We start from the raw sequence: 16,133 nt of genomic DNA on the forward strand, positions 1-16,133 counted from the left end.
CCCCACATCACCCTTGTGTTCCACCACCTCCTCCCCATATTATGCATGCTCCCTTACATACACATTCTACCTGTAGCCCCACATCACCCTTGTGTTTCACCACCTCCTCCCCATATTATGCATGCTCCCTTACATACACATTCTACCTGTAGCCCCACATCACCCTTGTGTTCCACCACCTCCTCCCCATATTATGCATGCTCCCTTACATACACATTCTACCTGTAGCCCCACATCACCCTTGTGTTCCACCACCTCCTCCCCATATTATGAATGCTCCCTTACATACACATGTTCTTCCAGCAGCCCCACATCACCCTTGTGTTCCACCACCTCCTCCCCATATTATGCATGCTCCCTTACATACACATTCTACCTGTAGCCCCACATCACCCTTGTTTCACCACCTCCTCCCCATATTATGCATGCTCCCTTACATACACATTCTACCTGTAGCCCCACATCACCCTTGTGTTTCACCACCTCCTCCCCATATTATGCATGCTCCCTTACATACACATTCTACCTGTAGCCCCACATCACCCTTGTGTTCCACCACCTCCTCCCCATATTATGCATGCTCCCTTACATACACATCTTCCAGCAGCCCCACATCACCCTTGTGTTCCACCACCTCCTCCCCATATTATGCATGCTCCCTTACATACACATGTTCTACCTGCAGCCCCACATCAACCTTGTGTTCCACCACCTCCTCCCCATATTATGAATGCTCCCTTACATACACATGTTCTACCTGCAGCCCCACATCAACCTTGTGTTCCACCACCTCCTCCCCATATTCCGCCTGCTCCCTTACATACACATATTCTTCCAGCAGCCCCACATCAACCTTATACTCCACCACCTCCTCCCCATATTCCGCCTGCTCCCTTACATACACATGCTCTACCTGCAGCCCCACATCAACCTTGTGTTCCACCACCTCCTCCCCATATTATGCATGCTCCCTTACATACACATGTTCTACCTGCAGCCCCACATCAACCTTGTGTTCCACCACCTCCTCCCCATATTATGAATGCTCCCTTACATACACATGTTCTACCTGCAGCCCCACATCACCCTTGTGTTCCACCACCTCCTCCCCATATTATGCATGCTCCCTTACATACACATCTTCTTCCAGCAGCCCCACATCAACCTTGTGCTCCACCACCTCCTCCCCATATTCCGCCTGCTCCCTTACATACACATGCTCTACCTGCAGCCCCACATCAACCTTGTGTTCCACCACCTCCTCCCCATATTATGCATGCTCCCTTACATACACATGTTCTACCTGCAGCCCTACATCAACCTTGTGTTCCACCACCTCCTCCCCATATTATGAATGCTCCCTTACATACACATGTTCTACCTGCAGCCCCACATCACCCTTGTGTTCCACCACCTCCTCCCCATATTATGCATGCTCCCTTACATACAAATGTTTTCCTGCAGCCCCACATCAACCTTGTGTTCCACCACCTCCTCCCCTTATTATGCATGCTCCCTTACATACACATCTTCCAGCAGCCCCACATCACCCTTGTGTTCCACCACCTCCTCCCCATATTATGCATGCTCCCTTACATACACATCTTCTTCCAGCAGCCCCACATCAACCTTGTGTTCCACCACCACCACCTCCTCCCCATATTATGCATGCTCCCTTACATACACATCTTCTACCTGTAGCCCCACATCACCCTTGTGTTCCACCACCTCCTCCCCATATTATGCATGCTCCCTTACATACACATGTTCTACCTGCAGCTTCACATCAGCCTTGTGTTCCACCAACTCCTCCCCATATTCCACATGCTCCCGTCCATACACATGTTCTACCTGCAGCCCCACATCAACCTTGTGGTCCACCACCTCCTCCCCATATTCCGCCTGCTCCCTTACATACACCTCTTCTTCCAGCAGCCCCACATCAACCTTGTGTTCCACCACCACCACCTCCTCCCCATATTATGCATGCTCCCTTACATACACATCTTCTACCTGTAGCCCCACATCACCCTTGTGTTCCACCACCTCCTCCCCATATTATGCATGCTCCCTTACATACACATCTTCTTCCAGCAGCCCCACATCAACCTTGTGTTCCACCACCACCACCTCCTCCCCATATTATGCATGCTCCCTTACATACACATCTTCTACCTGTAGCCCCACATCACCCTTGTGTTCCACCACCTCCTCCCCATATTATGCATGCTCCCTTACATACACATCTTCTTCCAGCAGCTTCACATCAGCCTTGTGTTCCACCAACTCCTCCCCATATTCCACATGCTCCCGTCCATACACATGTTCTACCTGCAGCCCCACATCAACCTTGTGGTCCACCACCTCCTCCCCATATTCCACCTGCTCCCTTACATACACATCTTCTTCCAGCAGCCCCACATCAACCTTGTGTTCCACCACCTCCTCCCCATATTATGCATGCTCCCTTACATACACATGTTCTACCTGCAGCCCCACATCACCCTTGTGTTCCACCACCACCTCCTCCCCATATTCCACCTGCTCCCTTACATACACATGTTCTACCTGCAGCCCCACATCACCCTTGTGTTCCACCACCTCCTCCCCATATCATGCATGCTCCCTTACATACACATGTTCTACCTGCAGCCCCACATCACCCTTGTACCACTCCTCCACCGCATGCAGCTAGCGTCACCCCACCTACTATTCCGCAACCACCCCTTCACAGCCTTCCACTTCCATCCATCTTTGCCTCATGTTCCACCTCCTCGATCCCCAACTCTGCCTCATAGTTTCCCTCCCGATGGCCCTCCATCTCTGGCTGCACGTGCTCCACCTCCTGCCACTTCATCTCCCGGTTCTCATTTCCCAGAATGGCCTCCATGTATTCCTTCTCCAGCTGCACCCCAATCATCATGCTCCAACTCCAGCATCCCCTCAATCACCACCTCCTCCTGCCCCACATCCGCCATCACCTCCATGAGAAGACGCGATCCTGCCGCTACCTTCCCCCTCAAGTTAGGGGATTCCCTGTACCCCGCCACTGCAAGCTAAGCTTCTTTTCAGTCTGGTTCCTTCTACCACCTTCTCGCTGCTCTGCCCATCTATCACTTATTTATTTGTAACTCTTATATAGCACTCCTCGCCCGTGGGCCTCAAAGCACACGCTTTTTAGACACTCCGCCTTCCTAGTCCTCGTAGGCTTCCACATCTATGTCCACAGACATGCTGTCAGGCTTCTTCACAATGGCATTTGGGACAACAACCAGATCTACCCCAAATCCACCCCCTCCTCTGAAGAGGGCATGCGCTCAAGGCGAACCAGTAGTTACTTTTCTATATTCACAGTAACCCGAGGGAAGGTTTGTCCCAAGGGTTTAAACATTTCCTTATTTTGGTTGCAGAATGGAACCCTGGAGGAACACAGGTTCACTGGATTCAGGTGGTTTAAATTCAGACAAACTTGTAAAATATGTGGGTGTCAGATTCAGGTTAAGTTCATGAAATGATTCTGTAAACATTGGATTGAAAAGGTGAAACCTTTTGCTGCCAGCACATGTTCAAAGCAAATGAAGCATAATGTTAATGGAATAGGTCAAAACATGTCCTGCCAGGAGTGCTCCAACACACTCAAGTGTCTAACTCACTAATGGCTTTCACCTGGCTGATTACTTAACATAGCAACTAATATTGACGCTCTTTGCAGCTGACAATTATAATATTTTTAAAAACATAGTGCCAAATTCACAAAAAGTAATGCAAACAAAAATTAATCAGGGAATGCATTTTTGTATTTGCATTACTTCGAGAAATGCACATATCATCCGATATACAAAGGTTGCCTGCGCATTTCCTGGTGGCTGTGCTGTAACACAAATGATGTACCGGTCAGTCGCCTTTCATATATCAGCGTCTGGTGAAAGGATAAAACTCTCTGCCCCCACCTAAATGCTGGGAGTGCATTTCATTTTAACAGGCCCTTAAAGGGCCCGTCATTGTGAAATGTCTAAAAAAAAATCAAAAAATTAAAAAAAACTCTTTCTATCCCTGTTTGAGGGGTAGTAATGTAAGCAGGACAGTTTTCAGGATGCTGCTGTTACACACTCCTGAATGGGTCAGAAATTACCCAATCACGCATTGCACTTCCCATGGCACCCTGTCCATAGAGGTGAAAAAAAAAGGATATATGATAGATTATTTATAACGCGCTTAATACCCGGAGGTTTCTAAGCGGGGACCGAGGATCAAACCTGTGTTGCTCCGTGTCGTCTTGCTTCCAAGGCGAGCATGTTTCCCCTGAGCTATCATACCGAGACTGTCGGGAGGATGGGTTCATTTTCTGCACATTTTAATGTGCCTCCCCTTTTTTTTAATTCAAGGTACACATTAAAGTGTGCAAACACATGCTCTTATCTGTGCACACGTTCAGAGGACCTTTGCAAATGGGGCACATTTCTGGGGCGCTAGTGAAAGTGCACTAGGGCACCTTTTCACTTGCAACGACCAAGGTTTTGAGAATAGGCCTCTTACTGTAGTCATAGGTTACCTGTCTCCCTCCCTCCCGCCACCCGCAAGTACAGAGCTCATAGCATCGCAATCCCACCCGACTAAATCGTAATTCTTTAAGGAACGTCTAGATCATGAATATTTGGCATGCGACTTTGACCTCAGCCCTGCTCGCCGTACTGAGGTCATTGACCTGCAACCTCATGGAAGATAACTATTACCTATATTGTGATATAAATCTCTGTAATACTCAACGTGTCTACCTCTGCAGGGGGGGGGAGCAGACCCAGGCAGGCCTGCTATGCGACTGTCTCTGCTGGCTTAGCACGCAATCTTACAATTCCCCTCTTCAACGTTACTAATGTGATCCACTTGGGAAGGATGAAAGGCTACGATCTTCTTACCCAGATTCAATCTTGGAACCTGCAGGTTACCCATACACCTCCTCAGTAGTTGCATTTACCTACTGGGATATCTTGCCGCAGAATCGAATGTGCTGTCCTACCGAGATAACATTCTGAGATGTTGTGCCAACCCTGAGCCCACCCAGTGGAGTAACTTTGCTGAAAATGTTGGGGGGGGACACGACATCTGAAGAAAAGGTGCCCCAGCCAAATGAATGGGGACAAAATGGTATTCCATGAAAGTTGGGGGGACAAACACCCCTGTCCCCCCTCTAAAATGATGCCCATGAGCCCACCCTAAGCTCACACAACTCAACCCCTTCCCCTAACCTTTCTCTTCCTTCCGGAAGCCTTTCGAGTTATTTTGTGCATGTTTTTCCACCTAAAGATGGCCCAAACCTCCCTGAACTTCTTGCAAAGTTCCCCGATGATTTATAGGGTTTAGGAGATTTGGTCAGATTCTGTCTGGAAAGAAAATCCATGTTTTCTAAAAAATAAGCATTTATTTTTTGGGTGGATGGAGGGTCGTTAATGGAAAGGGTTTAAATAGAATCACAGCATGCCTGGTGAAGTCCCTCAACTAGTTCTCGGGATCCACAACGTGGTGACTCATGAATTGGAGTTCGACCCGGAGCCATTTGATTTTGGCGATGGTAAGAGGAGGATCCACTGGTTACCCTAGCTTGGTCCGTTGGCCCCTGACACATTTGGGGCCGCGGAGGATGGAGGGGGCAGACATTCACCGCAGTCCACCACTGATCGTACTTGGGGTCTATACTCCACCCTCTACGGCAGACCAGCTCTAAATTCTTTAAACCAGACCAAAACCCTTGTCCAATCATGCATGAAAATACTGGAGCACCCAGTCCTTTACGAGAGGGCCTGTATCTATATTAACAGACCGCAAAGGTTCAATTAAAAAAATAACTTTGCCTTTAAGGGAAGGGATTCCTCTTGACTCAATGGTAGAGAGGGTTTTGCCTCCTCACACCAAACATCAAAGGAGTAATTTCGATTTGTTGGAAGGACTCATGATGATGCAGCGACACTGGCACAATGTTTCCAGTTCATGACTTCCTGAAAAGTGAGGTTTCAGCACAGGAGGAAGAGGTTCAGAAGCATTGTTCTCCAGCAAAGAGATTCCTGTGCACAGAGAACTATGTTTCTAGTCCCCTGCACACTTGATGTAAATATATAAAGAGTGTTCTCAAGACTTACATAGTGTCTTTGCAGCCTCTTCGGTACACGATTAAAAGAATGAAGACCTCGGCTCAAAACAAGTAGCGCTCAGGGAGGAAAACTTGCGTGCAAGATGGCAGAGAGGGCATTACAGGATTGGACTGGGATCGGGAGCCAAAGCAGCCTCAGATCCACTCAGGGACATCTCCCCAAATACAAGTCATAGGTACAGACCCTCAAAAAGAGGCCCACCCTGGGGTGGAGGAAGCTCGCTATTAAAAGACCCAGAATCAGTTGCCCACTCGTGAAAAAGCAAAGCCAGTGTTGGAGTATGGTATAAGGAGTAGTTAGCGGACGCAGGCCCTGGAGACAAAATGGGGAAAGACAGAAGGTGTGTGTAATGGAGGAGGTGGTACTACCATTGGAGGAGACAGAATCTGTCTGGGCCGATCCTTGTGGAATTGTTGGTGGCTGTATCCATGTGGTTGACACAATCTCCATCTAGCAGGTCACGTTCCAGACGCAACGGGAGACGCGGCATAGTTCTTCTTGTGCTTGACGTCCCATTTAGCTTCTGGGTACTTTGAGAAACCTGAGGGTATTCTCACTCCTACCTCCCTTGTATCCTATAGGCAGGTGGCCAGGGAAAGGTCATCACTTTTAGATATTGACGCTGGGGGCCGTGAAGCGAGGGGGGTGGAATCACGTGCTTGCAGGGTCCTTGAGGATTGGGAGTGGGCTGCCCTAAATTGAGACATGGTATCCCTTTGCCTACAGACAACCAACCTAACCCTCCTCCGACCTTTATGGGTTATTGTAAGTCAACTCCCATCATTCCCCCTCTTTGGACATTTGACAGTACTGAGATGAGGAAGAAGCAGCAGAGAGTAATGAACACTATACCAGTTCCCCAGCTTGGTACTGGAACGAAGAAGATGCCTGCAATGTGTTGTGAAGGTCAGGCATGTCCCCTTAATCTTAGTCGGGTAAGTCTCATTGAGAAAGCACACCTGCAACCTTTTAGAAGATTGCAGGTGAATAAAAGGAGGGAAAAACAACACAGTGAGGAGCAGCAGGGAGGCCTGTGCAGTCAGCAGGGAGCCTTGTGGAAAGAGAGGCAAGCCGCTGGAGGGAACAGCTGTGGGACAGTCGATTGTGTCCAGCACACCGTTGAGGACTGCGAGAAGTGGTCTTAGACCGTGTGACGTGGAGCTGGGGCTCCGTGGAGCAGACTGACAGCCAAGGAGGGAGCCGTGTGGAGAGGCCGGCCCTTTCCCTTTCTTTCGGAATTCTCATTCCCCAAGTCAAGAAGCCAGCACAGGCGCGTTTAAGGGGCAGGAGATGGACTCCTGGCAGCAGAAGCTGCAGTTCGAGTGCTCCACGCTGCGAGGAAACCTAGTGCCAGTGAGTTTCTATTAAAGAAACACAGCGCGTAAATGACTGAACATTTTCATTATGGTGAAATCCTTTACATCAGAGTGGTCACGTATTTCAGGAGGGCACGTTTTCGAAGGTCTCCGGTCTCAGATCATTTCCATTGTTGAATGTTAAAAGCCCAAGAACACTCCATATCAGAGTGGTTGCTAAAGAATGTTTTCGAAACGCTCTGAGTATTGGGAAATTAATTTAAAGAGAAATGCATGAATATTACCTGGCGGGCTGAATGAAAACTGAACCTTAAGGCAAACCAATACTTACTGAATACCGAAATGAACAAGAACTTTGTAATTGAAGAACATAGCCGCATGGCGAATTCGGCAGTGAATGGAACTGTGCAAATTAACAAAACCCCAGAATGGAATTTTCAAGCTAAACCAAGCCACTGCATGTTGCATTCTGAGTTAAGTAAAAATCACCAATACCCCCATTATAATAAGAAAGGAAATAAAACATTATGGGCCAAGGGAACAAGCAGAACAACCCAGGTGCCCAATTGTTTGTGACATTGAAATACAAGTCTTGGGGAAAGGAAACTGGAGACTTGAGCTACAACGATTGTAGTCTTGAGGGCAGAGCCTCGAGACCCTTGTGTGTTTTGAACTGTGTTGCTTGGAACTTGAGGAAGGGAACCCAAAGGATCATTTAAAATTATCACCTTGAGCCTAAGAAAGTTCATTGAGACTTTTTGTAGAACTATTTTACACTTGGTGAAGGGAGGTGAAAGGAAGCTGTGAGCTGGAAGAAGCTCAGAACTTAACGTTGAACACTGTTTATTTTGTTGCTGACATCCCTACACATTGCATAGATTTTTTTGTGAGGGCAAGTCTAGGTTTTGGACACAGATAGACTTAAGTTGAACTCTGACTCAGACTTTTATTTTATTTAGGTAGTGAAGTCCCACCTTAGCATAGGGCAAGTTAGGCCTTTCTCCATCTGACATTTAAGTTAAGGGTTTTATTTTTACTTTGAATCTGTTGTCCGTTTCTTGCTTCACGATTCCTTCACAGTACGCGCTCCTCAGCACGTCTCAACATTGCCGCTTCCACTACGGACGCTCCTCGTCTCTCAGCCCGGTTGCCTCTCTACTACTTTCCTGGGCTTCTTGTCTTTGGCCCCTCTCAGTTTGCTCTACTAGTTTCCTTGGATATCTCCTAGCCTCCCCCTATTTGTGTTGCCAGAGCCGCACCATGTAGCAGCCAGCAATTGCCTACTCTAAGCCATCCCTCTCTTTCTCTTTAAACCATATCTTCTGCAACAACTTTGGAAAAGGGGGGGTGGTATTTCCTCAACTCTGGTGGCCCTTTACTCTGATGGTTTCATTCCCAGAGGGTAGGGTGGCGTGTGACCCTGGTTAGCCATACCTCTTTGGCTCCTGACTCACCAAGGTAAGGCCGAGCCCTAACAGAAGCTTCATTGTAGGAGGCCGTAGCGTGAGGTGGTAGCAGCAGTATTGGAGGAGGTGGAGAAAGTGGCAGTAACATGATCCAAGGAGAAGGAGGTTGTCAACCCTCCTGGCCAGAAAGGGCAGGAAGGCACAAGGAAGCTTGTTGGCCCAATGGAAGGCGGAGGAGGCAGAAGTAAAGAGACCCAGGCAAGGAAGGCAACAGAGTAGTCAGGATTGCAGTGAGGATCCCTGAGAAGTAGGAGAGAAGGGCACAGCAGAATTAAGAGAGCTCCCAGTGCTGATGGGTAGTGACATTGACCTTTGGAGCCACCTCACCCTGACAGCGATACTACTGCTATACTAAGAGCTGGTCCATGAGATAATGCAATTAACTGAGACACTTTGCAACCTTGAGGAATGAGGTCAGCAGAAAGTGTGTGGGATTCCCCCGGGAACCCAGGCCATCACTGGGACACAAGACATTGCACACACATTGGACTTGATTTTAGTTTATTTGTACGTACCCCATTTTGGTAATCTGGGGGGTGGGGGGGTGGTATGGGAACTCACAAAATTAATGTCACTGGACAAGAACTACAATGCAATACCATTCATTAGTGTACTGTGAAACACCTCTTTTTTCAGTTTTGCAATGCATTCCTCGACACCCACTTCTCTGTGCACAATTCATGTGTTCATTGGATGGTCTTGTGAGATTTCATTGGCAAGGCTGGAAACTGTGAATAATGTCATTTGTGAGCACTTGCAATTGGAATAATCTGTGTGACCCAATGGCTGAAGAGGGGCGCCCATTTCTACAGACCCACTTTCAATACGCAAGTGGGCGCGTCTGTAGGAGTAGCGATGTCTGTGCAATCCAAATGAACACCCTCAACACGAAACAACTTCCCACTACGCCAACCTGGCATAATTCAAATTTGGCAAGTGTGCAACACACAGGAGCAAAATTACTTTAAAATGTTTCCTTGGAAGTGCTGCATTTTGTGGAAGCTCCAACCACTCTTGGGTAAAAATGTAACATTTTGTTTTTCACTTTAAAAACTTCTTTATTTCCAGATACTTGTGCCTAGTGTTATTTTTGTTTGGGATAGGAGCACAAAAGTACACCGGCATGCAAGCAAGTTGTATGCTGTCACAGACAACTCGCATGTACCACGACTTGCAGACACAAAGGCCTTTCTTTGAGAATTGGTCCCAAAGCGCTTTTGTTCATTCAATGTACAGTCCTCTACATACATAAAATGCACCAGTATACTTTCTCCACTCAACACTACAGCTATTTCAAATAAATGTAAGCTTGAGACCTATTCATAAGTAAAAAGCTCTCCAAATTATGAAGAGTTTTGATTTTATTTTATTTTTTAAAAATCTTCATAAAATAACAGCAATTATTTAAAACTTTTAAAGTTACTTAACTAAATCAATATGACACCAATAAAGAACACCCTGTACCATTGACATGGCAATAGAAACTCTCACAAAGTGCAAAAAACGAATGCGCAACACAGCATTTACAATTGAAACACAAATAATAATGAGGTGGGAACATTCAGCAATACCGAAAATGGTACAAAATCCACCCCTAACATGTTTTCAAATAAAATAATAAAACATACACCTGTGCTTACATATAAATAACTTCCAACACAATAATTACATTCCCAGCATTCACATATGATAAAGTAAAGTCACACTAAAAAGGCCCGTCAGAAATTATACCTTAATCCTTTGAAGGTATTCATGTTTTCTTAAAGAAATAAAGAATTTTTAATGCAGCAAATCACATTTCAAATGAGGACTATTTTGGGTTCAATCATTTCAGAATAAAAAGTTAAATTAAACACCCCGCTGGAATCCAAATGCCGGTGGCAGCAAACACAATCCACCCATTTCCTTCCGCTTAAAATCAGAAACAAAAAAAAAAAGTTTTTATATTTACATTGTGAATACATTATTTAAGGGTTAGCAAATACACAAGCACATTAAGTGGGGTGCTTCTTCTACACCCCAATATAATATGCCTTAATGGACAGCAGAGGAATTAAAGATGGGCAAAGAGTAGATGGAAAAGAACTATGGCTACAGTTGATAAACATTGGCAGCCCTTACAAATGCAAATTGACCATCGGCTCAGGACACTGGCAAAAAATGCAAGCTGAAACATTAAGGTTGTATTAAAAAAATGAAATCAAAAAGGGTTGTATGTAGCTCTCGCTGTAGACTAGGAAGTACAAAGACACTAGGGTGAAACTAGCTTTACATTTTTTTTGATGGTGGAGCCACCTGAGGGTTAGAAGTGACATTTTATAGGCCCATGGTATGGTGGGTGCCAGAGACATGCCCTAAAGCTGTTCTCCATTGGTGTAGAAGATTCAGATTTCCCATAATTCCATGCTGTGATTGTGTTTTTATGAAGAGGACCACAACTCACAAGTAACTGGCATGACCGTAGCAATTGACTACATTTGTAAAACCAAACAAGCTTAGGGTCTGGATTTCCACACACCAACCCTGCAAGCAATGTTCACAACACAAAGTACATTTATAAAATATTGTTAACAATCCAAAAAGCAGAGCTCTCTCTGAACACTAAGGTGATCTTTTTACTGCATGTATATCTAAATCTATGGTGTTGAAACATTTTCTGATAAACGCGTTGCTTATAGAAGTGCAATATAAGAAGTAAGCATGTGAGAGTTAAATGTAAGTTGAAAACGGAATAGGTTGTCAAAAATGTGTTAAATATAAAGCAAAGGGTAAGAAAGACAGGACAGAATAAACACTACTGTTAAGAATAAGATAAATAAATTAATTTCTTCCACAACTCACTCGAAGACAAAGGCAAGGAAGGAGCACAGGTTAGATTTAAGCAATACATGTTCCTGTCCTTCCTCAACATCACCCAAATTGTGATAAGCAAAACATTTAGTGAGAAAAACAAGGATGAAAAGAAAAAGATCAACTGCCAACATCTTGTGAGTGTTTGACACTGAGATTTGTAGCTACTTTAGTGTTTAGCAAAGCGGGGTTATAGCCGATTTTCATTTCAACTGGTGTTTTCTGCCATTTATGTTCCAAGGATGATCTGTAAACTTGATGTCACACAGACTTAAATTCATATCACACTGGGCAAATATGTTACCTCAATGATATGTAGTTTCCTATCAGGTTCGCCACCAAAATTGCATGTATTTGGCTGAATTTCCCTTAAACTGCAACTTAAACTGCAACTACCATTCCCCTCACTTGTCCAAGTAATGAAAATAAATTAACTTTAAAAAAATAAGAAAAAAGTAAATCTTGCCTGAGGCTAAGCCCCGGCGACACTGTGCTGAATTTCAAGCATGTTAAACAGTTTAGCTTTAGAAGAGACTATGGTACGAAAGTGTTTTTTTTAGTTTTTAGCAAAAATATAGGTCTTCTGAAGCGGACAAAGTGATGGGGGATGAAAGGCATCAATAAATGACATGACACGCATAAGCACAGATGAATGTACCATTTGATTGCAATTATAGTATCTCTTCCTGAGTTGATGCCATCAAGATTGAAACACCCTACATTCTTTTTGGCAAAACACTCCAATCACCTAAGGCAACTTTCATTTTGCTCCATTCTGAAATTGATCTTTTTTCATCGCTTGTTCGGCACTGCTCTTTTATGCTGATATGTGCCAGGAAAGGCTTTTAAATGTGTTTCTGTAAAAATAGAAATCATGTTTTTCTTCCTAAAAGGATCTACATCATATATTGTGGGATCTTGAAGATTTCAATTGGACAGACTCGAAGTCATTGTCTCTTTCCTGCAAAAGTAGAGAAAGGTGAAATTACAACTAATTCCTCAAATGGCAACAGTTAACAGCATGGATTTACGAAAATTGAAATTACACAAAATCAGAAAATGTGCACAATGGCAAACAAAACATTGACTGGGTGAAGATACAGACAATTAAAAAAAACAATGTCAAAATCAAAAAAAAACTTTGAAAGATAAATACCAGAATTCCTTGAGAAGGATCCAGGCTTGAAAGTGCAAGTTCATGACTGTACTGCATATCCCAATCACTTTGCATTTGTCCCTTTTTCATTACAGGACTTGCCTTATTTTCAGAAGTCTGGATTGTGGCGGCCAAGGTACAGTGGGAGTAAGTGAAAAAGTGTTCTTGTAGTTTTTCTCCCCAGGGGAGGGAGTGCACTGTGTGTGGGTCCCACCCTTTTGATGTCAGCAGTCAGCGCGGAACATTGAGGGATTGCCAAGAGTAAGGACACCCAATGTGTAGCACTGGACAGGATGCTTAACAACTAAGTTATAATAAAAATGTTCAGCACTTAATAAGATCTGACAAGCCTTTTTTATTTCAAGTACTCAGATGTATAAAAACTCCATATTGCCCAGTTCATGTTAAGGTGAATTTGATCTTTTGATTTTTGAAAACGCAAAATGTATCCCTTTATGTTCAGTGCAAGCATCTCACATTTTCTTTTGCCAGTTTTCTGCTCGGGTACCATCAATCATTTATTGTGTAGCCTATATGCACACACTTCACGCAAGTCCAAATTTGATTTCTTTAATGAAGATTTTAGTATTTGTTACATTTTAAAACCACCCATTGGAGATCTTAAATACATGTATGCGGTGCTACCTAGTTGAGTTCCAGCACAGATATTAGTTATAAGAAAGTATGTTTTTCTCTATAGTGAGGTATTTAAGGATTTAATAATGTGTCAAATTCTATAGACCCCCCTGCCCAATATTGTAAACCTTTTTTTAGTTTTGACTTACTCCATTTAACCATTACAAATGAATGTAGAACACTTTATTTTTAATAACGCCTGCAGGTAGTCTATTAACTTCAATATGTTACCATCAAGTAATTTAAAAACCTTTCTACGTATTCCAACAGGCCCCACACTATGCCTTTCATACGAGTACAAGTGGGCAGAGCATTTTTTTCAATATATGTAACAGGATTGAGCAGTATCATTTATTTTATTACAAGGAAACTAAAACAAATATTTCTACAAATCTCATGTTCAGTTGATGAAGACAAAAAAAGTGGATAGTTGGAGTTCTCAAACTTCCCTGGTTATATTTAGTATCCATACACTTGGATATGGATTATGAGAATAATCCATACAATGTAGCTGAAACTAAGATCACCTGCAAAGCCCGACAATCAAACACCATCTCTTGGGAACGTTTGAGGGATTAGACTTCAGAACGGCTCATGGGTAATGTCTGGTCAACAGCCAAGATCAGTATAGAATAACATTTAGGCAAAAAGTATCAATGCTGGGATTTACCCTATTAAGTATGGGATTTTGAAGTGCTCTCCTTGATGCTTGTGTTTATTAACAGCTAATGTAGAGTGCTCATGCACCCAATAATTCTTTAGTGGAATCCTGTTACATGGCAGAGAAAATACAATGGAATTCTGAACATTACATACAATACTAGAGCAATGAAATGACAAGGGGACCGTTTCGGAACCTGACAAGCATGCCCGATTCCAATAAGACCAAAATTACAGTAAGTTGATGACTTGACGTATCAAGTTTATTTTATATAAGTGAAACATAATTTACTAAACAAAATTTTTTGTGCACAGCTTTTCATCCCTGTAATGGTAATCTCACAAAATAAAATTGGGTTAAGCGAATGTCCAATGCAAAAAGTGTTTATTTGTGCAGTAAGGTTATATAAATGACAAAGTATTTTAATATGCTGTGAGAAAATGACAAGTTACTGCTTACTATTTATTATGTGGATTGAATTCTGTTTGTCAATAAGGGACCATTACCAACCTGTGATTAAGTAAAATTACACTATAACATTGCTTTATATTCGCAGGTTATGTGAAAATTGGCAAATGCAGTGGAGTCCAGTAAATGTGACCTGTGCTTATTCAGCACAGTTCCCAAGGAAAAATGTGCAGATGTCAGCTCTCTGTTTATCTGAGCTAATGGATTCATAAATTATGGGTCTTGTTTAACCAGACATGTCTGGTGTTTATTCAGAGCATATGGTAGTTCTTAAAAAAGGCATGTATATTCTGAAAATCTTAAGTTTTGTGTAGCTTCACAGTTTATGGATGAACGGTCTTAGATCTGCTCCTTGGTGAAACAAGGTTTAAAAAGACAGAATGTCCATAAAGCCTTCACCCTTTTGACCTGAGGCAGTGCAATAACATCATCTATGGTGTGTCTGATTCACTGCCTGTGATATCGGAGGCCCAGCTTGAGCATAATTGTGTTACTGAAACACCCATAAACATGCAATACACAGCTTTAAGAATGAGTCAGATTGTTACACCTTTTGAATGCCTTGCTTGATTTAAAAATAAAAAAAAACTGATTGGAATTCAGTGAAGTGTCCATATTTCACAAGTATAAAACACAACATATAATTATGTATAAATGATTACAAAAGTTGCATAATTCAAAAGCTTTATTATTATACTATTCATTTGATCATGAGAAATGTCTAAATTAGGGATTGTCTTGGGATTCCAAGTATATAAGTCTCAATCGTATAGGTCCACAACAGAAATTGAGATAAAAATAGATTTCAGCCCAATTTTAACAACTCCAGGCAGGAGGCGAGAAAACCCCTTATCACATGGCAAAATATATTGGGCCAATCAAAATAAAGGGGAGGATATTTCAGAGTGTCAGTATCTGAAGCGAACCTATCATAGACCATGATAAAATGTTGCATGAAACAATGCAGCATGATCTGAGTTTATCGAGTACTTAAGACCAAACACACAGGAAATGGTAGTTCTTGGGAAATCATCAGACAAAGGAAGCTTGTCCAATAGGAGAAGTGCTGATTAGTGATGAGAATCCCTCCTAAGAAGGATTTTTTCAGAGGGAGCCTTAGGCAGAAGGTTTGCCCAAGACGGAACCAGATTGCATTAGAATGATTTTGAAAGCAGAGGTATGGGGGTGTACTGGGAGTAGGGCTTACTGGGTGGGGCTGCCTGGAGTGGTCGATCCTACCCACCCTGTAACTTTAAAAAAGAACAAATCAAAAGGAATATAAAAATCATTGTGCATTTAGATACATGTCCCAAGGATTACTTAAACTCTTGATAGCAATTGAAAGTCTTTTAGGGGAACAGGTTACAAGCTATGCCACTAAATGGGGACTAGGACTGTGCAGGAAACTGTGTGGAAGTATATTTAAAATAGTGT

The 16,133-nt window shown here is 43.4% G+C and overlaps 1 protein-coding gene across 2 annotated transcripts in view; it reads right to left on the reverse strand.

Moving 5' to 3' along the window:
- The window catches only part of ELAPOR2 (endosome-lysosome associated apoptosis and autophagy regulator family member 2), a 266,368-nt gene that overhangs the window by 16,392 nt on the left and 233,843 nt on the right, over window positions 1-16,133 (reverse strand). Inside the window, exon 22 of one of the 2 annotated variants that reach the window (XM_069627826.1) lies at window positions 10,248-12,739. The exons of the other annotated variant lie outside the window; for it this stretch is intronic. Within the exon in view, the coding sequence (XP_069483927.1) occupies window positions 12,680-12,739 (60 nt within the window). The 3' untranslated portion in view covers window positions 10,248-12,679. Of the gene's footprint in view, window positions 1-10,247; window positions 12,740-16,133 lie in introns of those variants that run through there. 2 annotated transcript variants of the gene reach the window in all.

Source organism: Ambystoma mexicanum, chromosome 12 (assembly GCF_040938575.1).
Source record: "Ambystoma mexicanum isolate Mex_15411 chromosome 12, UKY_AmexF1_1, whole genome shotgun sequence".
NCBI lineage: Eukaryota > Metazoa > Chordata > Amphibia > Caudata > Ambystomatidae > Ambystoma > Ambystoma mexicanum.